This window comes from Aedes aegypti, chromosome 3 (assembly GCF_002204515.2).
Source record: "Aedes aegypti strain LVP_AGWG chromosome 3, AaegL5.0 Primary Assembly, whole genome shotgun sequence".
Lineage (NCBI taxonomy): Eukaryota > Metazoa > Arthropoda > Insecta > Diptera > Culicidae > Aedes > Aedes aegypti.
This window is the reverse complement of record NC_035109.1, coordinates 312,846,091-312,871,867: the sequence shown is the minus strand read 5'-3', so window position 1 is coordinate 312,871,867 and position 25,777 is coordinate 312,846,091. Positions and strand designations below refer to the sequence as shown.

At 40.0% G+C, this 25,777-nt stretch overlaps 1 protein-coding gene across 3 annotated transcripts; it reads left to right on the top strand.

The window, feature by feature from the left end:
• Positions 1–3,135: 3,135 nt before the first annotated feature.
• Positions 3,136–25,431, top strand: LOC5577974 (proteasomal ubiquitin receptor ADRM1 homolog). 3 transcript variants are annotated; one of them, XM_021848915.1, is made up of 3 exons: positions 3,136–3,375; positions 3,494–4,049; positions 24,044–25,431. In XM_021848915.1, the coding sequence occupies exons 2-3, from the start codon at positions 3,496–3,498 to the stop codon at positions 24,801–24,803; spliced, it is 1,314 nt and encodes a 437-aa protein (XP_021704607.1). In that variant the 5' UTR covers positions 3,136–3,375; positions 3,494–3,495; the 3' UTR covers positions 24,804–25,431. The 3 variants fall into 3 exon arrangements, with proteins under 3 accessions (XP_021704607.1, XP_021704606.1, XP_021704605.1); XM_021848914.1 differs by having other exon boundaries at positions 3,137–3,375; positions 24,041–25,431; XM_021848913.1 differs by having other exon boundaries at positions 3,137–3,375; positions 24,017–25,431.
• Positions 25,432–25,777: the final 346 nt, after the last annotated feature.

Sequence of the window (25,777 nt, the reverse complement as noted above, 5' to 3'; positions counted from 1 at the left end):
GAGATTCTGGGGAAATTGCGGTAGAATTTTGATGCTCCCGTGTGTTTTCTTAACAGCATGTTGAATTCCGGAAGTTCTAAGTGTTTCTGTGATATTCTCGTTATTTTGGGGGGTTTCTGATAGTATCCTTGGAATGTCTAGAACTTAGAATGTCGAGATTTTTATGGGAATTGTAGTGATTCCATTGGTAGTCGTTAGAATTCAATGAGGATCTCCCCTAAAACACCAGGGTTCCCTTTGAAATTATTAAATTTCTCATCGATTTTGCGATAAATCCCATTGAAATCTATAAAATATTTACCGACATTCAAAACGTTTATATTGAAGCTTTGCTTTGAAATTCCAACGGAACTGGAGATCAACGGAATCTTATTAAAGGTTTTTACAATAATTACAAAGATTGATTTTCAGAATTACAAATATTCACACAATAATTCGCAGGAATCCCACCGCAATCTCATAGATTCTTACAGCAATACCGTCTCAAAGATACCCACAGAGTTCCAAGAGATTAATATTCGGAATCCCATTCCCACCCCAATTGGGTCCTAAAGCCCTGTCCCAATTTTAGTGCCAAACGCTTAAGTTTAGGCCAAAAACACATGTTTACTCAATTTTCTAATGTTTTCCGTTGGTTTAAGCCCAAAAACATTTTTATTAGATTTTGTCACATCCTTTGGCTTAAACTCAAATTTTGGGTGTATTTTGTTTTCCGTGTCCCTTACGAAATGTCAGATAGGAACAACCCCAGTGGTCGAACTAAAACCCCTGTGGTGTTTTTGTCGACTAAGCGAACGTCAAACATGATCAAAAGTGTCAAGTTTCATTTGTGGACCAAATTTTTAAATTAATGTTTAAACATGATACAGCCATTATTTGAGCGGGAAAAATTGCTAAAGTAATTACAGTAACATGCTTTTTCGTGTTATTAAATAAAAACAAGATTTCATTACAAATTTTAGGACCCAATTCTAGAGTTTTTACCAGATACCTAATATTTCCGCAATATTCCTAGAATGGTATTTAAACTTTCAGAATTACCATAAAAAATCTGACATCCTAATCGGAATCCCAAAGTACCTACAGGAATTTCGGAATTCCAAAGGAAATCTGAGATGTCAGAATTTACACGTAAAATTCAGAATTACATTATAAATATCTGAATTCCTACCGACATCCTAAAATTCATAGAAAATAACATAATTATCGTAATGCCAGAATTCCCACGGATATTACAAATTGCTACTGCCGGTAATCTTTTCGGAATCTCAGCATTGGCGGGGCGAATGTTTTCGTAACCTCAGAATTCCTAAACAAAACTCAAAATACCTTCCGAAATATCAAAACTCATCAAAACTCAAAGCATTTGTAGCAACCTCTGAAGCTAACTACCAGTAGCTTTGTAGTAAATGCTACCTTTATTCATAGCAATGCGTTGTTAGTAGTATGTTCGAAAGGTGTAGAAAGGAAAATGACACAAACATGTTCCACTCGTGTTCCACATATAGCGTTTACTACCGAGAATGTAGTAAACTCAACTTTACTACATTTTATTCATACGGCCCAATATCGAATTGTTAGAACATTGTAAAAGATTGAGTTTGGTTGGTTTTATTCGTTTATTTTAGTTGTATTCCTGCAGTATTGTTGAACCACTGAATCTCCAAGACGACGTTTCTATAAAAAGTGCTTGAAGTTAAAATCTTGAACATAAGTTGTTGTAAATTGTCCAAAATAACTTCAATAATATTTGTTTATGAATAGTTTCACCGTTATCTTTTTTATATATTTAACAAGATAACTGAGCGTATAAAAATTTTGTAATCAATAGGGTCCTAAAGCCCTGTCTCAATTTTAGTACCAAACGCTTAAGTTTAGGGCAGAAACACATGTTTACTCAATTTTTAATTGATTTTCATTGGTTTAAGTACAAAAAAAAATTTTTATGATTTTGTCACACCTTTTGGTTTAAACTCAAATGTTGGGTATATTTTGTTTTCCGTGTCCCTTCCGAAATGTCAGATAGGAACAACCCCAGTGTTCAAACTATATGCCCTGTGGCATTTTTGTCGAAAAAGTGAATGTCAAACAAGATCACAAGTGTCAAGGTTCATATTCGAAACCATTTTTAAAATTGAAGTTTAAAAATGTTATAGCCGTTATTTGAGCTGAAAAACTTGCTAAAGTAGTTGCAATAACATGCTTTTTCGTATTATTAAATAAAAACAAGAATTCATTAAACATTTTAGGACCCAATTATATCAATTCGATTTAGCTAATATTTGTTTGCTGTATGTTGTTTTAGCTGTTCCCATGGGAAAGAGTTTAATTTGTTTTTTTTTTTCAAAAGATTTTTTGATTTGTTCAACAGTTGTCAGTGATATCTAGAAAAGAGTACAATTGACCCGTTTAGTAAAAAAGAATAGTACACAAATTTTTAAGGTAAAAAAGAGTACATGTACTCTTAAAAGAGTACGTCTGGTAACCCTAACTAGACTGGAGAAATAGTTGGCAAACGTTTCTCATCTTCTTATTTTAAGCTTTCTGCCAAAAGCCAAAATAAAAAGTGCACTGTTGTTGGATGCTTTTTTCGTGAGATTTGTGCCTTTGAAGTTTTAGTGCAATCTTAGAAGTTGATTCCAAACTGTTTCACCTTATGAAATAAATGAATGAGCCCTATCCTTTTGAACAGTACATATGATAGCGTACCGGCCATTTACCTTAAGGTAAAAATGAATCAAAGCCAAAGTTCAAATTTTCAAAAGCTCGGATTTGGAGAACCAAGCATCCGTTTAAGCTGAAAACTTAGTCGATTGATCACCAGATCTGTGCACTTGAAAATTTGAACTTTGGCTTCGATTCATATTCACCTTAAACAATTTTGAAGCCCAACCCTATTTTCCAGCGCTGCCAACCCCCCTCAGCGGAAAACGAAAATCTACTGGCCAGAAGATTTTTGGCTTGGGGTTCATTCAAATATTACGTAACGCAAAATTTTCCAATTTTAGACCCCCTCCCTCCCCCACGTAACAGCTTTTGTATGGAAAATTTTAAATTTTTGTATGGACCGTAACACTATGTTAGACCCCCTCCCTCCCCCTGTTGCGTTACGTAATATTTGAACGATCCCTTGTCACTCCCGATGAGTTTTGAAGTTTTGTGTGGAAAGGAGAATGAATGAAAGTGCAGCAGCATCGTCGTCGTAAACCGCAGACAGATTTTTAGGAACATTATTCCACTGGGCAACCATTAGAAAAGCATTCTAATTTCCTGTGACCGTGATCGGGATTCGATTGTGCTCTTTGTGCGCTTAAAGTTTTTGCAATCAAAGAAGGAATCCAAGCTTTGGGGGATTGATCTAGATTCGAGGTGAAGGTGAGTAAGCCATATTTCCAATCCTAGTCTCGGTCAAGGATGACGGAGAGAAAATAAGACGTGATTGAGTTTGTGTGTTTTATTGATGAAGTGAATTGATTTGATGTTTCTGTTTTAGAGATGAGTGGGCCAATTTTCGGTAGCAGCAGCGCCCTCGGGGGCAGTTCCGGAGGCAATCGCCATCTGGTGGAGTTCCGTGCCGGAAGGATGAATCTGGTCAACAAGATGGTCCACCCGGACAACCGGAAGGGGCTGGTTTACGTGTATCAGGCCGACGACGGCTTGATCCACTTCTGCTGGAAGGATCGCACGACGGGAAACGTGGAGGACGATCTGATTGTGTTTCCGGACGATTGCGAGTTCAAGAAGATCGAGAACGTGAAGAATGGGCGGGTGTTCCTGTTGAAGTTCAAGAGTTCGAGCCGTCGGCTGTTCTTCTGGATGCAGGAACCGAAGACGGACAAGGATGAGGAGTGGTGCCGCCGGATCAACGAAGTGATCAACAATCCGCCGTCGTCGAACAGTTTGGGAGGTGGATCGGGACGCGGCGGAAATGGAAGCGACAATGGGGACCTGCAGTACATTATGCAGAACATGTCCCAGCAGCAGCTGATGCAGTTGTTCGGCGGTGTCGGACAGATGGGAGGACTGAGCAGCTTGCTCGGGTCGATGAGGTGAGTTTCCGGGGGAAGTTTTTATTTTGGGTCATACGACAGGGCTGGTAGCGCGACACGTTTGAATGACTGGTCACATAACCACTGCGATCAATATTTGATCTAGATCTTCTCCTTGGCATAACGTCCTCACTGGGACAAAGCCTAAGCTTCTTAGCTTAGTGTTCAATGAGCACTTCCACAATCAAGACTTTCTTGATCCGATAAAAAATGTTAAAGCTGGTTATCGTAAGATTACAATTACAATCATTAATTGAGTGCTTTCTTTGCCAAAGTTGTTATTTTCGCATTCGTATAGGGGGAAGTCCTGCGGAGATTCTATGCAACGGTCAATGGTGCGCGGCACAATACCGTACCAGTGCCCGCCATGTGCAATGATCGAGTAGGAATTTGCTGACCGATAAAACGGCGGTGGCTGTCAGGTGGAAGGAGTACTTTCAGCAATTGTTGAACGGTGAGAATGGAAATGTAGCGAGGAACAGGATGAACATAGATGATGACGATCAAGGTGTGAACCCACCAACCATAGGAGAGGTTAAAAAGGCTATCAGCGAGCTGAAGAACTGCAAGGCTGCTGGGAAGGACGAGATCCCGGTCAAGCTTCTCAAGCACGGAAGCGAGCAGCTTTACCAGTCGATCCACCGAGTACTGCTGAAAGTATGGGAGGACGAAGTATTGCCCACCGGCTGGTTGGATGGCCTCATCTGCCCTATCTACAAGAAAGGGCACAGACTGGAGTGTGCCAATTACAGAGGAATTACCCTGCTGAATTCAGCGTACAAAATTCTGTCGCGCATCCTGTTTAACAGACTGAGACCGCTCGAAGAGTCCTTCGTCGATGAATACCAAGCTGGTTTTCGTGAGGGCCTTTCGACAACGGACCAGATGTTCAGCTTGCGAATGATCCTAGACAAATTCCGGGAGTATAACTTGCAGACTCACCATCTGTTTCAAGGCGGCGTACTACTCAGTGAAAAGAAATGAGCTTTGGAAGATAATGTCTGAAAATGGTTTTCCGGCGAAACTAATTAGGCTGATACGTGCTACGCTGGATGGTTCGAAATCAAGTGTTCGGATCGCAGACGAGGTGTCAACCTCGTTCGTGACATTAGACGGATTGAAGCAGGGAGACGCACTTTCGAATTTACTGTTCAACATTGCACTCGAGGGTGCTATTAGGAGATCTGGCGTGCAAAGAAATGGCACTATTATCACAAGGTCGTACATGCTCCTTGGCTTTGCGGACGATATAGACCTAATTGGAATCGACCGCAGGTCAGTGGAAGAGGGCTTCCTGCCTCTGAAGAGGGAGACAGCGAGGATAGGCCTGACCATTAATTCTACCAAAACGAAGTACATGGTTGCAGGTAGAGATAGAGTCAGGCATGGTGGTGTAGGTGCTGAGGTAGTGTTTGAAGTTGTTGAAGAATTTGTTTATCTTGGAACACTTGTGACATGTGACAACGACGTTTCCCGCGAAGTGAAAAGACGTGTTACGGCTGCGAATAGGGTTTTTCACGGACTTCGTAACCAGCTTAGATCCCGCAGCTTACAAACGGAAACAAAATTCGCCCTGTATAAAACATTGATTCTTCCGGTGGCTCTCTACGGGCACGAAGCGTGGACGTTGAAAGAGTCAGACCGCAAGGTTCTCGGTGTTTTCGAGCGTAAAGTGCTGCGGACAATACTCGGTGGGAAACTCGAAAATGGTGTGTGGCGCAGACGCATGAATCACGAGTTGTATCAAGTGTACAAAGATGCAAATATTATCAATCGTGTAAAATACGGCAGACTTCAGTGGGCTGGTCACTTAGTGCGAATGTCGGAAGAAAGAATTGCGAAAATAATATTCAGTGGAAGAGGACCTGGCGACCCTAAACGTTCGGGGCAACTGGAGAAGTTTCGCTCAAGACCGTTGGAATTTTCCAAAAACGAATAATTATATTAGGATTTTAGTATTCCAGGATTATACCAAAACCCATTTTTGCAGTGTATACAAACTATGACGTTTTCATGTCCAAACGTAAACAAACAGTAGCTGTTAAAAGTTTCACTCTGATACCATCTACCAAAAAATGTGCAACGATAAAGTTTCATATAAGTGTAGCCACAAATTTTTCTTATAATATAAGCTGACTTGTCTACGTACGTTGACTCCAGTAAGTTTTGCATCAATCGCAATGCAAAATTTATTAGAAAATGTAGAAATTCAAAGAAAAGCAACCCTTTTTGTTAACCATTGCAAGTCCTCTATGGCCGGACACCTCTTGTCCTTTATGACCGGACAGTGAAAATCTTAACCTAATAACTGGGATATTATTTATATTTCGCTTTTTTAATTGATGTAGGGTACAAAAAACAAACAGCAACAAAAATAAAGCATAAAACAAAACTTTCGGTCCTTGCCCAAGTAACAATTTTAGTTTTACGAATTACTTCCAGGGTGCTATAAATAAAAGCCCATAAAACCATGGTCAAGGCACTGTTGTCTTCATCGCATCCCCCAAAACCTCTTGTAGATTAGAACGTGACTAGTTGGCCCACTCTGAAAGAGGCTATGAAGTGTATAGTTATGTCACATGAATAAAGCAAAATAGCATTTATGGTAGCTATTTTGAGGCCACCTGTTCTAGATGAATGTCGCTTTATCTTGAAAAAGAAAATAAGATTGAAAACATGGCTGTGATAGTTTATTTCTTAGTGCTTTTTATTTGAAGTTTTTGTAATAAAAATAACTTGAGGGTTAACGACTAATGAGCTTTATTGACTTCCTTATTGGTTGAGAGTCAGAGAACGAATAATAAGAAAAAGTAGTTGTAAGGGTTGTGTCAGTTTTTCGTCGATTACTATGATTACCAACACCCCCTCTTAATCGGCCAATCCTAAACGGGACCTCGGAATCTTGAAGCGTCCAGCATCCAAACCTTTAGTGAAGATATCTGCTAATTGATCGGTGGTCCCAATAGGTTCAACCTTCAGTGTACCGTTGTTTATATGATCTCTAATAAAATGGTGCTTAATGTCTATATGCTTGACACGTTTGCACTCGGTATTCTTGGATATTGCTATACAACCTTGATTGTCTTCAAAAATAACAAACGAATCTTTTTCATCGATCTCCTTTAAATCTTCCAAAATTCCCTTCAGCCACAGGCCTTCAGATGTAGCAGCACTTAAAGCTATATACTCAGCTTCACTCGATGATGTTGCAACGGTCTGCTGCTTTTTGCTGCTCCAGGACACTACAGAACCGTAACCGCTTACAGATTTTCGATCTGTTTTATCCAACGCCCAATCAGCATCAGCGTAACCTGTTAATGGAACTTCATTGTTTCTTGGCTTGAATTTGAGTACTAGAGCTTTTGTTCCCTTCAAATAACGAACAATTCTTTTTAGCATCTGCCAATGTACGTCTTGTGGTTTCTGCTGGAATCTGCCCAGGTAACCAACTGCATAACAAATGTCAGGTCTTACGCAAAGCATCAAGTACATTAAACTTCCCAACAGTTCGCGATATGGATGACCAGGACAATCTCTTGATTCAGTTACCAGAGTAGTATCCTTCTCAATTGGATTCTTGACGGGATTGCAATCCTTCAGTCCAAATTTCTCCAGCACTCGATTGATTCCTGCTACTTGCGATAACTCCATAGTGCGGTCTTCTCTCTTGTAAGATATCTTGATTCCGAGAAAATGTTTGATTTCACCACAGTCCGACATTTCAAATTTCTGCGATAAAATTTTCTTGATTTCATCAATTTGCAAAAGATCGTTTGCTACCAACAACAAATCGTCAACATATATAATTACGTAAATTCTTCGATTGCTTATGCTTCTAGTGTAGAGGCAATAGTCATGTCTTGATCGAGTGAACCCATTTTTGATTAGTATTTCATTCAGTTTTTCATTCCAGCATCTTGGGCTTTGTTTTAATCCATATAATGACTTCTCCAACTTGCAGACTACATTTGAATTGGCTAACACACCGTCAGGAACTGCTAGATATACGTCTTCTTTCAGGTCACCATATAGAAACGCTGTTTTTACATCAAGCTGGTGGATGTGCATTTTCCTATAAACCGCAACTGCCAACACCGTACGGATGGTAGCCAATTTCGCGACTGGTGCATAAGTTTCTCCATAATCAATGCCAGCCTGCTGTAGAAATCCTTTTGCAACTAAGCGGGCTTTATAACGAACGGGGTTTCCATTTGCATCCTCTTTTACACGAAAGATCCACTTCGACTTCAACGGAGTAACGTTAGTGGGACATTTCACAAATTTCCAAACGTTGTTCTTACGGAGTGACATCAATTCTTCTTGAATCGCTTTCATCCATTGTTCCTCATCGGGGCGGCCAGATACATCTCGAAACGTCTCAGGTGGATCAGGCAACAAGTTGTTATCTGAAGAATATTGCACAGCAGATGCACGCTTAGACAACTTGCAGATGATGCTGTGGTCTCTATGAAGGGCCCACGAGCGGAAATCTTGCAAAGACCATTGCAAAATTCCCTTGATAATCTATCCACTTGGGCTAGAAATTTAGGGATCGAGTTTGCGCCGCAAAAAACTCAACTGGTTGTATTTTCAAGGAAGCGGAATCCAGCCCAACTAAAGCTTAAGCTTTTGGGAACAGACATCGACCAGTCTTTGACTTCAAAATACCTTGGGGTCTGGTTTGATTCTAAAGGCACTTGGCAAACCCATATTAGGTATTTAATGGAAAAATGCCAACAAAGGATCAATTTCTTACGAACAATTACCGGAACATGGTGGGGTGCTCATCCGGAAGACCTCATAAAACTCTATAAAACAACCATTCTCTCTGTTCTAGAGTATGGCTCTTTCTGTTTTCTCTCAGCAGCAAACTGCCACCTTATCAAATTGGAACGAATTCAATATCGTTGCTTGCGTATCGCCTTAGGGTGTATGCACTCAACACATAATGCGAGCCTGGAGGTACTGGCAGGGGTTTTACCGCTACAGAACCGATTCTGGGAGCTCTCGCTAAGAATACTTATTAAGTGTGGAGTGAGCAACACACTCGTCATTGAAAACTTCGAAGAATTGCTCAAACTGAATACTCAGTCAAAATTCATGAGAGTTTATCTCTACTACATGTCATCTGACATAAGTCTTTCATGTTATAAACCTCCACGTGTACGCTTCACCAATGACAGTTCCTCTGTTGAATACGATCTGACCATGAAACAAGCTGTTCATGGAATTCCAGATCAACTTCGATGTTTAACTATTCCACGTATTTTTAACGCAAAGTACCAAAATGTCGATTCCTACAGGAGATATTTCACAGACGGGTCCCGTATCAATGGATCCACTGGCTTCGGTGTCTTCAATGAAAACTCTTCCGCCTTCCGAAAACTTCAGGAACCTTGCACGGTTTACGTTGCTGAGCTGGCAGCAATCAACTTCGCTTTGGGGATGATCTCAAACATGCCCACAGACCACTTCTTCATCTTCTCGGATAGCCTCAGTTCTATTGAGGCACTCCGATCGATGAAACCTGTAAAGCATGCATCTTACTTTCTTACAAAAATAAGAGAGCAGATGTGTGCACTGGTCGAAAGATCATATAAGATTACCTTTGTATGGGTCCCCTCACATTGCTTAATTTATGGCAATGAGAAGGCGGACTCTCTCGCAAAGGTGGGCGCTGAGGAAGGTGAGATATATGATAGAAGAATTTCACACGATGAATTGTTTCATTTAGTACGTCAAAGTTCTCTTCACGGTTGGCAAAGCGATTGGCTGAATGGCCAACTGGGACGGTGGTTACATTCCATAATTCCTAGAGTTTCCTTGCGAGCGTGGTGGAAAGGTTTGGATCTAAGTCGAGATTTCATTCGCGTGATGTCAAGACTTATGTCCAACCATTACTCGCTAGATGCACATTTGCACAGGATTAACCTCGCGCTGAGCAATATTTGTAATAGGTGTGGTTATGGTTATGATGACATCGATCACGTAGTTTGGAAATGCCCGGATATGGACGCCTCCAGAGCGCAACTTTTGGATACCCTTGCGGCCCGAGGTAGACAACCCTATGTTCCTGTTAGAGATGTGTTGGGCACTCGCGATCTCATTTATATGGTCGCAATTTACGATTTTCTTCGCTTGTCCTGTATAAAAGTTTAATTCTCTTGTGCTCTCTTCTCCAGTTTTTTTTTTTCTCTGTGTTTTGTCCCCTTCATGTTGGATTGAGGATCCTGGCCATCCGGCAGACGAATACCGGCAAGAAATTGGTACCAACGCCATTACACGTTACCACGAGTTACCACGATATACCTCCCGGATGAGCTGCAGAAAACCCTAAACCCAATCCTCACCATGTCCTTCCTTCCAAAAATTGTGACCATTAACCTCGAGTTGCCACGAGTACCCTGGCTCCATCCCATACTAATTTTGGTATGAAAAAGTGAATTATTTGTAAATAATACAAAAAAAGGGATTTCGGCTCCGTAAAGCGTTAAACGCGATTGAGCCTCAAATAAATGAACTAGATAAAAAAAAAAAAAAAAAAATATTGCACAGCAGTAAAGATTCTCCCAACAAGATAGTCTGTCCACTTACACGGAGGTCTGCGCTCCCGTTCGCTACGCCTCACGGATTCTTCATCATGATTGGAACCGTGTTCTAAATGCGAAGGGAGCGCTGGTGTGATGCTGCTTTCAATTTCTAAAGGTATCTCATTTTCTTGAACAGGTTCGACGTCACCAGTTTGATCTTCCCCCTCTTGTTCGATACATTGGAGAACACGATTTTCATTAGCTTCTGAATTGACTTTAAGATCGTAAGGTACGAAAACCAATGGAACTGCCGACTGGACATCTTGTATTTCAGCGAACGAAAAACAGTTTTCATTAAACTTGACATCTCTTGCGATAAACAGTTGCCTTCTCTCGATATCCCACAACCGGTAACCACTTGGTGCATATCCGATCATTATTGCCATTCTACTTTTGGAATCTAATTTCTTCCTCAGCTGAGACGGAATCCAGGCGAACGCTTTACTTCCAAATACTCGCAACTTCGATATATTGGGCTTCTGACTTGTCCATAATTCCACCGGAGTAACCTGGTCCTTTAAGGCACTGGTTGGGCTTCTATTCAATAAATATGTCGCGGACAGAACAGCTTCATTCCACAGGTATCTTGGTACATGAGACTCCGTCAACATGGCACGGACCTTCTCGATTATTGTTCTGTTGAATCTTTCCGAGACCCCGTTTTGTTGTGGAGTATAGGCTACCGTTGGTTCCACTTGAATTCCCTTGAACGCATAAAATTCTTCTTGAAGCTTTGAACAATACTCACGACCTTGGTCTACCGTCATTTTTGATATTTTCAACCCTGTTGCAGCTGTCGCCATTGCTTCATAGTTTCTAAATTTTTCGAAAACTTCAGATTTCTTTTTCAGCACGTATACTACAGCAAAATGCGAATAGTCATCTATAAAAGAGACAACATATCGCGAACCATCCCATGCAGCCGGTGTTATTGGGCCGCAAACATCTGAATGGATGAGTTCCAACGGTCTTGCTGCTCGTACACGTGTACCTTTGAACGGCTCTCGGCATTGTTTGGCAAATATGCAAGGTTCACAGAAGGCTATATCTTCAGCTTGTTTCGGCATCCCAATTACCATACCTGCCAGGGTCTTCAAATTTGCGCTTCCCAGATGCCCCAGTCTACGGTGCCAGAGATTTGTGTCTTCCACTTGACAAGCGTACACGGATGTTTGTTCATAGTAGACATCTAGCTCATAGAAATCGCCTCGTATTGGACAGACAGCAATCACTTCAGCTTCATATTCCAATTTCGCCGCTGTTCTTCCAAATGTTACCTTGATATCCGCTCTAGCTAGTTTCTTCACAGAAAGAAGGTTTGCTCTCAGATCTGGTACGTACAGCACATCATGGTAACTTGAACTCCCAAGCTGTTGACTCCAGTGATGCTACCTTTATGCCAAGCTTGAATTGATTAATTTTCTTTCGCAACGTTAATTACAATCGGCTGACCTAATTTCACGAGTTTCTTGAAGCAATTCTTTTCATTGACGAGGTGATCACTGGCTCCCGAATCAAGTTTGAACACAACTTTTCTTCGAACAGCTTCTGTTGAAACATTCCGACCGACCATGAAGGCCACAGCTTTACCTCCACTGGCTACATTGGCTTCAGCTTGAATCTTCACTCGACAATCTTTAGCCATGTGTCCTTTCTTGTGGCAACGGTTGCAATTACCAGTTGTGGTACTTGTGCAATTGACAGATTAAATGATAATCCTCATATTTTTGATAGCATGGCATACTCAGCTTTATATCTAACTACCACATCTCCTTTTACTTAACGAGAGATGATCTTGTATGACATTGATTATTTTTTCAGCGATTTTCAACGTATTCATATTCAACGATATTCAACGTAACGTGCGTATAATCATAGAAACCCGAATTTATACTACACTTTTTTATTTTAAACTTTGGGAGGGATTATTAGAGTACGTTTAAAACTACAAATGAACTTTAACACTTCACTTTTTGCAAAAAAAAAAATAAAATACTAAAATCACTAAGGTGAGCAAAGTTTAAGAGTTTAAAGGTATTTGCTCACCTTAGTGATTTTAGTATTTTACCGAATTTATATCTGGTTTTCTACCTCTTTGATGGTGCGGTCAAATTTTCAAATTTTCTTCTACGTTCCTTGAGTCCATTTTTGCCTTTTCCTGATGGATTTTCATCCGCCCTTCAGGCATCTCCCTCCATTGAGGCGAGATATGCTTGCCTTCTTCGGTAGGATTTTCATCCTCCGTTAAGGCGTCTCCCTCCTTTGAGGCGAGACTTTCTTGCCTTCTCCGGTTGGATTTTCATCCACCGCTAAGGCATCTCCCTCAATTGAGGCGAGACTTTTCTTTTTCCCTCGAGTCTGATCCGATAAGATGCTATCTTTCGGAAAATCAGACGTTTATAGTTACCCTTTATAGATGCCTTGAGATTTATTCTGATCCAACTTCCGACTGGTTTATCCGCTGCTCTTGGGTTCTTGCTCGTCGCCAATGTGGTACTTGTGCAATTGGCAGATTAAATGATAATCCTCATATTTTTGATAGCATGGCATACTCAGCTTTATATCTAACTACCACACCAGTAAACCTTCGTATCTTCTGTTTATTACCAGAGAACGCTGCAGGTTTCTCCTCGTGAGTATCCATCATTCGATCGCTTTTCTTCAATTCCTCAGCCAAGAGACGTTCACGTACTAGGTCCAACGTTAACTTGCCATCACCGAAATTCTCCAATGCGGTTACTAGCGGATCATACGATTCAGGAAGCGTGACAAATAACTGGGAAACCAAGTCACATTCGTCTAGTTTCGCTCCGGCAGATTTCAACTGTCGGATCAAATCATCAAAGATCTTGAGATGCTCCCTAACAGACGTTCCTTCAGACATCTTCAGCTTCGCGAGTTGCTTCCTGACCAGTGTTTGGGACGATACTGACTTCTTGGCATATACGTTTTCGAGAGTGCTCCAAATATCTTTTGCTGTATCTTTCTCCCGGATTAGGTCCAGCATGTCGTCGTGAAGAAATGCGATGATTAGATTCGTTGCCTTGCAGTCCTGTTCATTGAACTTCGCCAATTCTGCTGCAGTTGTTGGGGCTTCCTTGCTGAGGACTTCCAACAGACCGACGGACTTCAAATACTTCTCAACCCGGAATTTCCAATTCTCATAGCCGGTGCCAGTAAACTGCGGAATTCCATAAACCGCTTCTTTACGTGAGTCGCCCATAACCTTTTGTAATAAAAATAACTTGAGGGTTAACGACTAATGAGCTTTATTGACTTCCTTATTGGTTGAGAGTCAGAGAACGAATAATAAGAAAAAGTAGTTGTAAGGGTTGTGTTAGTTTTTCGTCGATTACTATGATTACCAACAGAAGTGATTTATTTGAATATAGTGCCCAAATCTTTAGTGCCGAGTGAGATTTACTGTGAAATGTGATGAGAAATCAAGTAAATTTGCCTGTGCCCCCCTCTGAAAGAGGCATATTTCTAGTTATTTAGTATTTGCTAAAATAAACCGCCAGGTGAAGAATTGAACATTTCTTGGTTTGATTGGGCAGTAATTGTACTTTAAATTATATTCAATTAGTTTAATCATCACACCATAGCATCTGATGAACGAATTCATTGAGATAATATTATTTAAAAAGTGAAATTGTGGCAACCTGAGTGAAATTAATATGGCGGAACCATAATTGATAGATTGTCATCAACAAATACTGTTTTGTCATCATAAATACACAGATAAGGGCACACTGTTATGATTCGGCATTTGCAGATGTAAAATTGCTTCAACAAATGCTGATTGAAGATGATTCAGCTTTTTTTTTTCGCTTTTTATGACAACCAAGCAGCATTCAACAAAGTTTGCAGTTTGGGTATGCTATTATGAAGAATATACGCAAAAAAAAATGAAAACGGGCATTAGTTCGTCGTTATTTCGTCGGGAATAAGTGTTCGCAATGCATTGCAATGCATTCGTTATGCATCTGAAGAGCCCAAATATCGATTTGAGAGGTATAAATAAGGTAAGTTATTAAGATTAAAGTGCAAATCAATCAATTTAAAAGCAGCTTTTATGGCAACAAGGCGTATTATATCAATCTTTTATCATAGCCGTCACAAATAAGTGTTACTCAGCCACCACTAGCAGTTTAAATGAGGTATTCTATGCTGCAATAAAGCTGGTTTTGTAGCCACAAAAATTTAACTTTATAGTTTGTCTCTAAAAGGTTTTGAAAACAACCAAGAGCTGACTTACAAAATATCATCTTCTAGCAACGTTAAATGTCGCCTCTAGCTATCATAGCATTCACGTAACTGTCTTAAAACGTTAATAAATCTACTCGAATAATTGCTGTGAATTTGTTACTTGGGTGGAGGCCTTATAAAGTGCTGTAAACATAATGCAACAAGATATGATGTACAGTCATCTCTCCATAACTCGATAATGAAGGGACCATCGAGTTAAGGAGATATCGTGTTACAAAATACTAAACCAGTGCAAATATGCGATTCAAGGGACCATCGAGGTAGCAATGAACACCAAGTTTACTATGGTTCTCTAGCTAGATATTGAGATACGGAGATCGAGTAAGGGAGAGTTGACTGTACGTAAGAGAAATTGTGAAGAACTGTAAACGCGTTGAATTCCCGAAGACATTTTCATCTGAACCGCTAATGAAACATAGACTGATATGGCGAATCGATCTATGGCGCTGATCAAGAAGGAGTTTATGGAACTGACCTATGATCTCGCTAATATGCTCCATACGCTGTACATCATGCAAAGATTGAACCCTCAAGGCGTGTGCTGACATACGAAGCACCCCTTGGCCTTTCTGTAGGTTTGGTGTAAACTTTTATGGTGAAAATCATAGTGTCCAGCCATAGAGGACACATTTCAGTGCAAACCGTTTTTGGTACGTAATGTAATCCATCATAAAAATGAAATCTACATTAGTTTTACCGTTAATTTTTGTACAGTATAAAAATTCACATTATTTTAAGTAAAAACTTACATGAGAACAACAATAAATCGTTACCATTCATTTTTATGATGGATTACATTACGTACCAAAAACGGTGTGCACTGAAATGTGTCCTCTATGGCTGGACACTATGATTTTCACCATAAAAGTGTAAACTTTTAGCACTTTGGAACGTCCCTGTTGTAACTTGTTCACACAAGAAATCTGCCTCGACAATCCCGTGGTGATTGTGGAGATGCAGAGGTATTCTCGGTCTCTAGAAGCCACAATCATTACACCCTAACATTCCTTCCCCATCCCATCTAACTGTAAGGACTTGGCCGGCGCCGTTATTGATGAACAATATTACTGCCGTGAATCGCAAGTCAGTCCCATCTGTAAAAAGTAGGCATTGAGAAAATGGGCTGTGAAGTTTCCAAATTTGTTTTGACGTTAACTGCGTCTTACGGCAATATACTGGGTGTCAATTGAAAATCTAAAATGTTGCGACCGTCACGAAATTATGTAAGATTTTAAATACTAATAACTCAGCCACAGACAAACAGACGTCACACTCTCATCATTGTCACATTTTTAACGATTCAAAAATATGGTTGGTGGTCAATCCACCACCCGCAGCGCTTGCATCGTTTTTGTTCGTGTTTGACGTTTACACACTACCGCCATCTGTTGGTCAGTCGGCCAAACACATCGATTTTAGCATTGGGCGTACATGTCCTCGTGACTATGATTTTGATGGAGATTTGTTCTAAGTGTTACGTCTGTTTGTCTGTGACTCAGCCATTTATCGGTAGATTTTCAATATTTTCCCACCAATCGGTCGGAAATTTATACAACATTTTACTCAAATGGAGAAAACTTTTGATTTTTGACGATAGACTGTCGAAAATTTGGAAAATGTCGAACCCTTTCTTACCCAACCAAACTCATTCATATTGTCTTCCACGATTCCTTTGGGTTGGCTAGTGCACTATAAAAGCAGACCTATTTCTGCTTCTTCGCGCATTCTTCTTCCCAGACAACCAGAAATCGCATGAAAGTTCACGTTACAACTCGTTTATTCATACTTATTACATCAAACTCGCTAAACACCATGGATAAACTCGTCAGATTGATGAGTTTCCTCGCATAAAACACTTCTTTTCTGAGTTCATTTGTACATTTTGTTTCGTCCCGTACACACGTACCAAGTAAATCGGATCAATCCGTAGCAGCTGTCAAATCATCATTTGTTATCATAAGCTAAGTCGCATAATATTGCAGGTTAGTTCGGTAGAATATTTATACACTCGCATTGTATGTTATTATTCATCACATAATATATGCACGCATATCGCCTCCACTTTTGTACGTAGAAGGCCGTTTCGCAACATCTTATAAGTGAAATTTTGCACATATAGAGCCTCCAGGTGATTTCGTTATACGTACATTTTGGTTGTCTGGGTTTTGACGTTAACTACGTCTTACGGCAATATATTGGGTTGGTTGCATTTTCAGGCACGTTGAGAAAAAAAAACTACTTCGGAGGAAGTTAGTGTTCAGAATGAAACAACAAACATTCCTGAGTCAGCCGAAAAAAACAAACAATCGCGTGTTCTGACACTTGGGCTAACAACAATCCATGTATATTCATCAGGAAATGGATCCCATGTATATAAAAATGCAAGAGCATGAAATGTCAAAGCAGGAGTTTTCGGTCATTAAAAATGTATGGAGATTTCAATATTTTTCCAAATATTTAAAAAATTTCGTAGTTTTCGCGAAAAATATTTGGTCTCGGAGATCGCCAACATTATTACCTACAACCTGTACCAAATATTTTTCATGATAAATCGTTTGTTGAGTATAAAATCTAATTTTCATAAAAATCCTCATACATTTAAAATGCTCAAGACTTCTGCTCACTAACGCCATCTGTTGCATTTTTTGCCGAAGTCAATAATCCATTAAAAATCTAAAATGTTGGGACCGTCACGATATTATGTTAGAGTTTGAACTAAAAGAAGGCTGCAACTATGAAAATCGACTAAAATTCAAATGCAAAAAATCACTTGGCGTAGTTAACGACATGCGGTCGTGTTTTGTACACAACCCCCTCTGATTTTTCATACGAATATTAAAAAAAAGTAAGAGGTTGTTTCCAAGATACAACCGCCAAGTTGATGTTGGATAACGTTAGATTCTTTTATTTCCTGGCTTGAGACCGTCACGAACTTATGAAAGATTTCTATTGATAAAAATCAATTTTCGTTCTTTTTGTGGCATATCAATTCTGACCTATTATGGACATTGCGTGTTATTATTTGGTTGGTTCCGATAGACCGATAGAATCGGTCGATGGAAGAATAAGCATGAGCGGTAACCTTGCTCCCCAAACAAATATTCCGGCTGAACCTTAGCTCCACGCATGGTCCACTAAGATTGGTTGCTTTAGTGGGTTCCGAAGCCAGTTTGAGGTACTTCTCCATGAAGTCCGCGAACTCCATGTTCTCCTCTTTGCTCAAATCGATGTTAAAGTTGCCAGTCACGATTATTGGCATGATCTCCTTTTGATACTGGAAGAAGTTCCGCATCATGAAGAACTTCTTCTGCTTCGTCGTGGTATCAGGGAAATGTAGAGGCAAATCTGCGATTCCAGAGCTCGGCCGTCATGGTCCTGCAGCGAGTGGCCTAACTGATCGGTTTGTTTGAGGATACCAACCTCTGCGCGATCCACGCCAAGCGTGCCAGCATCATGCCGAAGGACATCCAGCTGACTCGTCATATCCGTGGAGAACGCGCTTAAATTGAATTGAAGCACAATTTCAAACAGAACGGCCCTTTTCATACATTCGACGTAAAAGAGATACAATCAGAGACATTTCATCTATTACTATTAATTGATTAATTAATTTATTTATTTATAAATTATAATTTTGGATGATTAGTTTTCAACGGAGATAAACGGCAAACAAAGTTTTAACTAGGTTCACGTCGCTCGGGTCGGGCGGCGGTAGCATTTTTGCAGTCTTCTCTGTGTGCGTATTTCGATTCGATCGACAATTTCTTACCAAATCAAAACATCAACAAAGCTGTTGCTGGTTAGTTTTAGCTCTTTGTTTGACAAGTTGATACTCTGATCGCTCTAACATGCATTTACATGTAGGTAGCGACGACGACAACGGGATTATTCAAATAAGTTAAGTTTGTAAGGATGCTTGAGATATATCCCCGAGCCCGATTTCATCTTTTAAATTCGTACCAACTAGTATGAGCTTTGAGGTTGAAATAATTAAATTTCTGTTAGATATCAGGGATGTACTTAAGAAATGATTATTTCTTTAAATATTGTATTACTAAGAATTTAGCAACCATATTCGGATGCAGGGAGCTCATATTCATTATGTAGAGTCGTTTCAAAAAATAACAATAATCGCATTGACAAGTGATCAATTTCACCCCGAAATGGGATTCCCCGATTTTTATTTAAGGGATGATTTCTAGCACTAAAAACATATGTTAGAAAATTTTGGCACATGAGACAAAGAGGCTGACCGTCGTACTTGTTTTCCTGCATTCAGTTGTTTGGCATTTTAAACATTATTGAAAACAGACAAGAAAAACCATGAAAAACGATCAATTTCACCCGATATTACGGTACATGTAAACTTCAAAACGTCAAAACCTTATAACAGCAAGAAAAATGTGCTTTTCTATGAAAAATAAGACATGTCTCGATGTTTACCAATTTTTCAATAGTTTACTCATGAAAATCTATAGTTTTCATTATTGGAGTAGATTCGTAGAAAGATTTCCAATCGATTGGTGCAAGAATCTTAAAAATCTATCCGGGCGTTAGCATGTTATTAACAGTCAAAATCTAACCACTTTTCGTGACGCGAGCGATTTTTCGTTTTTCGAAATTGTACCCCAGTATGTTGCCGTAAGACGTTATCCAACGTCAAAATCCAGAGGATTGGAACATGTTCAAATCATAATGAAATTTTCACAATTTGCTTTTTACTACAATATCTTTCCGAGAAAAATATAAAGATGATCAAAAAACGGTTCATTTTTATGTTACGGGGTGCGAAATCTGTAGTGGGACTGATATGCGGTTACTTTTCAGTATGGGACAATTTGACCTGCTGCGTTTTTTATCAATTTTTCCGAACAAATTATACTATCTCATTAGTGCAGCTGAAAGAGCATTGGAAGATATGTTAAAAACTGACCTCAACTCAATTTCGACGAAAATGCAGATGGGACTGACTTGCGATTCACGGCAGATTAGATCTGCTAAAATTGCACTTCGAGAGTAAGCGGAAACTCCCATCCCTTATTCATTTGGATCGTAGTGTAATTCTTACCTGTTCCGATCAATCACGGAGTAGCAACCATTGACATGTACACACACTCAGATTAGATTACTGGGGTCGGTAAAATTTTACTGGGTTTTTGAACTACCGAAAGAGTCAGTAAAATGTAAATTATCGTCATGATTGAATGGTAAATATCGCCAGGTTTTTCATTGGTAATAGGTATTAAAATATAGCCCACCGCAAAATTTCAAATAAAAATTCCTGTTTTCGATTTTTAGCAAATTTTCTTAGTTTACTGACTTTTTCGGTAGTGCAAAAACCCAGTATTTTTTACTGATTAGATTGAGTGTGCAGTCAGTCTATGCTATATAGCTATATACCCAAGTAACCAGTAAGCACGATAATGCGGCACGGTAACAGCGTTATATGCGCATATAGGGTAGTCATTTGTGGCATGTCAGTTTTATATACGCATATAATGCTATTATGATGCCAGAAAAGGCGAAATAGCGTGTCATTATAGTGCAAATATATAACCGTGCTTCTCTGCACCACAATGCTGACCACGTGAGAAACGTCAGTTATTTTCGCCAGGTTTTTAGGGCAGCCAGAGAGCTTTCGCGTATGCGGCCAAGCAACTGGTACACGAGGTAAATAAATGAATGAATGAAAACGGAAACCTCGAATAGCATGCAAAAAATGTAATGAAATGATACAGATAGTACTTCTCCGTATCAGACATACATTTTGGTGGTTTTCATCTTTTTGAGGACCTGTTATTGCTACATTTTGATCCTCGTTTTATGATGATGAAATTCCTCATTTTGTGTCTCGGACCTGCGACACCCGTATTGTTGAGTTGTTGAAGTCCTGCACCTTTGCTCCTACGGCCACATAAGATGAATATTATTGGAAAGAAAAGTGACTAATTTAAACCATCACTTTTCCCCGTCATAAAACTTGCAATTGTAGTAGTGAGAAGATTTATGTTTGACTCCCTCTTACCACTATATGCAAACACAAAGCACGTGGTATATCTGTCAAAACACTGGATGGTATTTAAACATGCCCTGTATGCGAATATAAAGCCAATATAGTGCTTATTTAGTGCCTGTATGCATCAGGCTTAGAAGCATTAATGATGCAGTAATAGGGTTTCTATGCAGCGGAAGTGCTGTTATAAAGTGTGTAACCATTTGTAGTGCTATTATAATGCATGTACGCATCTATGATGCTGATTAAGGGCTTTTTTCATTTCTAGCGATGGACGAATGGCCAGGTACCCACAAAGTTGACTAAACTCAGTTCCTTAATTTGAGTTCGATATACGATAACAAAAGAAAAAGACACTACACGTTAATGCTTCCAGTGGGCTATTTGCCCTTTGAAGGAAGCACCACACTAGACAACGGACTAGCATGCAACGCCCAGTGGCACAGTCAGAAAACATTCCTCTCGAAAAGTTTTCGGCCTGAGGCGGGAATCGAACCCACACTCCTTAGCACGATGCGGCTAAATGCCTCGGTGACACTAACCGCACGGCTACGTAGCCCACAAACAAGCTTCGACCTTGTATATATTAAAACATAGATATTGCGATGAAAAAAGTGTGTCCGAAAATCCACATGGGACAGTTATGCTTCTATGGATAGTGCACAAGCCATTAAATTTTCAGCTTCATTGGTTCACTAAAACTCAAGATTTGCTTCTTCAAAGCTTGGGAGATGATTGTTTTTTTTTTTTTTTTTTTTTTTTTTGTCGGTAGCGATAGGGGTAGTACTGGCACTCTTAATCTGCCCTAAGCTCCTTCTCCCAGCATTTGCTTTTATAAGCCTCTATTGCGTTCATCACACAGACGTTCCTAAGCAATGTTGCTCAAATGGTCACTGTGTACCCTAGCAGCAATCAGCCCTTACCGTAGTTTTGCAGTCTAGTACTTTAGACTACTATCAAACTATGATAAGGCCTGATATGCTACTAGAGTGGTTAAAGTGAAGAACGAAATAGTTTTATTAAAAGGTCCTCATTCCCCATTTCATTTCATCACTCACTATCGTCACTTTTATTTTCGACACTATCACGTATATCACCGATTATCACTCATCAACTTTCGTAATACACTTCAGATATACTTTCCATTATATCACTTTTCACATCACACCATTTTCATATAAATTCATTGTTTTTAGCATTTACCATCTGTTAGCATTACTAAGTAATTAAAAGATATTAAATTTAAATGTTTCATCATTTTTGTTGCTGTAGAGTCATTACTATTCAAACTACAATTTAGCACTATCAACAAAGTTACAGTAAAACAAAATCACTTCGATCCATTTTTCTGCACTCGCTGTCATTATTAACACTTTTATCATGCATGTTTGAAGAACTAGGCAATAATGTTTATATTCAGAGAAATGATTGCAAAATGTATTATGGCCTTTATTAAATTAGTGGAGTTCACATCATTATACATCATCATTATTATATTTCTAACAAAACTATCAGAATCACTTCCAATTTCATTTTCAAATTTTCATCACCATAGATTTTATTATAAACACACCATTAGCACCAACACAATCACTAAATTTAAGGTGATTATAAAACAAAGCCAAACCTCGAATTCTCAAGAGCACAAGACTGGAGAATCCGACATCAGTTCGCGTTAAAAATCAATCAAATTTGTTGCTTGCTGGTGGTGACCAATGGGATAAATTTTCTACACGGAGCGCTGTTCGGTTCTCAAGTCTTGTGCTCTTGAAAATCCAAGGTGTGGCTCAGTTCTATAATCACCTTAATAACAACAAGTGTTACGCGCAATTCCACCAAACACCCATTCTTATGTTGCATTATAAAACGATTGATCACACGTTAGCTTCGAAACTTAACAACCATTACTGATTAGTACAAAGGATGCTACAGCTCGTGGTAAACGAACTGAACCATCAATAACCAGCACTGGTTTATAAGTAACTAATGAGCCCTGGCGGTCCCTCCGTTCGAAGAGGACCTGATAATATGCCGAAACATATTAACAGATCCTCCGCCTGAATGCAGCCGTTTCATGATAAATCATGAACCGTTAGAGGTGTGCCAAAGTATTGGGAAGGTGATATGTTTCACAGACGGGTATTATTATGGTGCACCTTCTACTTTGGCACCGTCAAACCCTGTGATCGTGGCCAGGGAAAGCTTGGGAGATGATTGTTATAATGAAAAAATATTGGCAGAAGTTTAAAAAATTAGATCAACATTTATAATGTCAAACTATTCAAATGTTGTTTTTAGTAATTAAGAAAAAAGAAAGGTATGTGTGTATTACTATGGACCTTTGCACGAGTTCACTAATTTGACATTTGAGCGGTGCCGTCTTCACTAGTTACCATGGTCACGTAAATAACACGGCACCGCTCAAACGTCAACGAGTGAACTCGTGCATTGGTCCATACTGCCGTGAATCGCAAGTCAGTCCCATCTGTAAAAAGTAGGCATTGAGAAAATGGGGTGTGAAGTTTCCAAACTCGTTTTCCATACGAATATTCAAAAAAATCAGAGGGGATTGGAACATGTACAAATCTTAATGAAACTTTCACAGTTTGCTTTTCGCTACTATATCTTTCTGAGGAAAATATCAAGATGTTCAAAACACGGTTCATTTTTGTGTTACACTTTGCGGAAATCTGTAGTGGGACTGATATGCGGTTACTTTTCATTATGGGACAATTTGACTTGCTGTGTTTTTCCTACTTTTTCCGAACAAATCTTATTATTTCAATAGGGCAGCTCACCAGTTAGTAATCCATCCTCGACTAAACACGAATATCTTTTCGCACTCGCACAACGCGAAACCGGACTCGATTAATCCTGATTTGTTGCTCATCCCACAGGAGTATGCAATAGAATCAAAAGACCGCACACTACTCTACATATATCTACTGTATCAAAGAAGTATTCTGAGAAAAAAAGCTCTACATTTGTGAATCCGACCTTAGTCATCACTTTTCGCTACCAGCCCTAATATGGCCTAATTTACTTTTGATTTCTATTCATTTTGATGTTTAATTGCCGTTTTCGTTTGAATATAGTCGTTCTTCTTCGGATAATTCTAGCAGCCGGACCAGCACCACAACCCCCTCGAGCCGTAGCACTTTGTCGTCGAGCAATGCGGGAAGCGGCACTGCGGTCACGACTCCGACAGCCACCTCCAATTCGCCTTCGACTCCCCGCGCTCCCCGTAAGCAGGCTTCCGATTCGTCCAAGTCGAGTGGAACCGCGGCCGCCACACCGGTCACAACCGGCGCCGGGGATGGTACCAACGGTGGAAGCAGCACCAGCACCGGAAACCGTGTCCTACTGTCGGATTTGCAGAACTATCTGGCCGGAATGAGCCCTGCTGCGGCCGGGGCCGGTCAGAGACGGAACGTTGACCTCTCCACCGCTGTCAATACGGAATCCCTGTCCTCGGTGATGACCGATCAGGAGAAGGTGGACGCCCTGGTGGAACATTTACCCAACATCGAAGGCGATGAGAACAAGAAGCAGCAATTGAAGGAAACCCTGTCCTCGCCCCAGTTCCAGCAAGCCCTGTCCATGTTTTCCAACGCCCTGCAGTCGGGCCAATTGGGACCGGTTGTGTCACAGTTCCAACTGAACGCAGAAGCCGTGGCCGCGGCCAACAGCGGTGATTTGGAGCAGTTCGTCAAAGCACTGGAAAATGCCCACAAAAAGAGCACCGATTCCGATAAGAGCAAGTCGTCGTCCACCTCCTCGGAAAGCACCGCCGAAACAACCGCCGCCGCCGCCAGCAAGGAAGAGAACGGCACTCCGGCGGCCAAAACCGAGAAAAAGGACGACGATCAGATGACGGGATAGATCCTCGATTCCCCTTAGTCGTCTTATACTGATAGGGTTTCAGTTTTTTCTTTCCTTTTCGAGCGTGCACTTGATGAGATAACCTATTGTATTGTTTAAAGAAAAAAACATATTTTACTCCTAATTGCTAACATAACATAATCAGTACCGGAAGGGAAAATCCAATTCACACATCGGAACGAGGCAGGACGGACGAGAGCGTGGAGTTTGCTTATAGCGATAAGTAGCAAGTCGTTTTCTTTTTTAACAAAGGCGTAAATCTAAAAATAGTCATGTTAGAGGCAGTGCCAATCGAAAAACAATCTTCAGAGCAAGAACGGAACATTTCCCCAAAAAAATCCAATCCAGTTTTTGAACATTTGCTCTGTGTCATTAAATCCTTCATCTCCTTGTCAGCTGTTTCAGTTCAGTTAGTGCCGTTCCAATTCGATATCACAGGGCTATTGAATCCTAAGTCGAAGCTTCATTAGAACTAATCGGCAGCAAGCTTCGGAGCAAGAAATCAGGCAAGTCCTACTACACACGACACAACAATTGTAGACAGTCACATAGGGATATATCCAATAATCTAAACTACGAATTGTATGTTTCAACAAAACCAATAAAACCCGTCAGGGAATGATTCAACTATGCTGGTTCGAAGCCAATGGCTGTCTTTGGAAAGAAATGTCATAGGGCGTAGACTATCTGTAATAACTTGAAAGAGAAATAATGGGAATTCTCGCATCATGATGCGTGAAAATCAATAAAGAAAAAGATAAATGGGTACTACTTTGTACTCGAGGGCACAGAAACTCTTCCGAAAATGCCTCTGAAACTTCTTTCAGCTTTATCAAATGGATTGTTAAAGACACAAATATTAAGAATTTCTTCAGAAAATTCTTCACTCTAACGCTGATTCCTCCAGGCAGTTTTACAAAGTTCCTTCAGAAATTAATTCGAGATATTCTCCTAAAATTTGCTCATGAAATCAC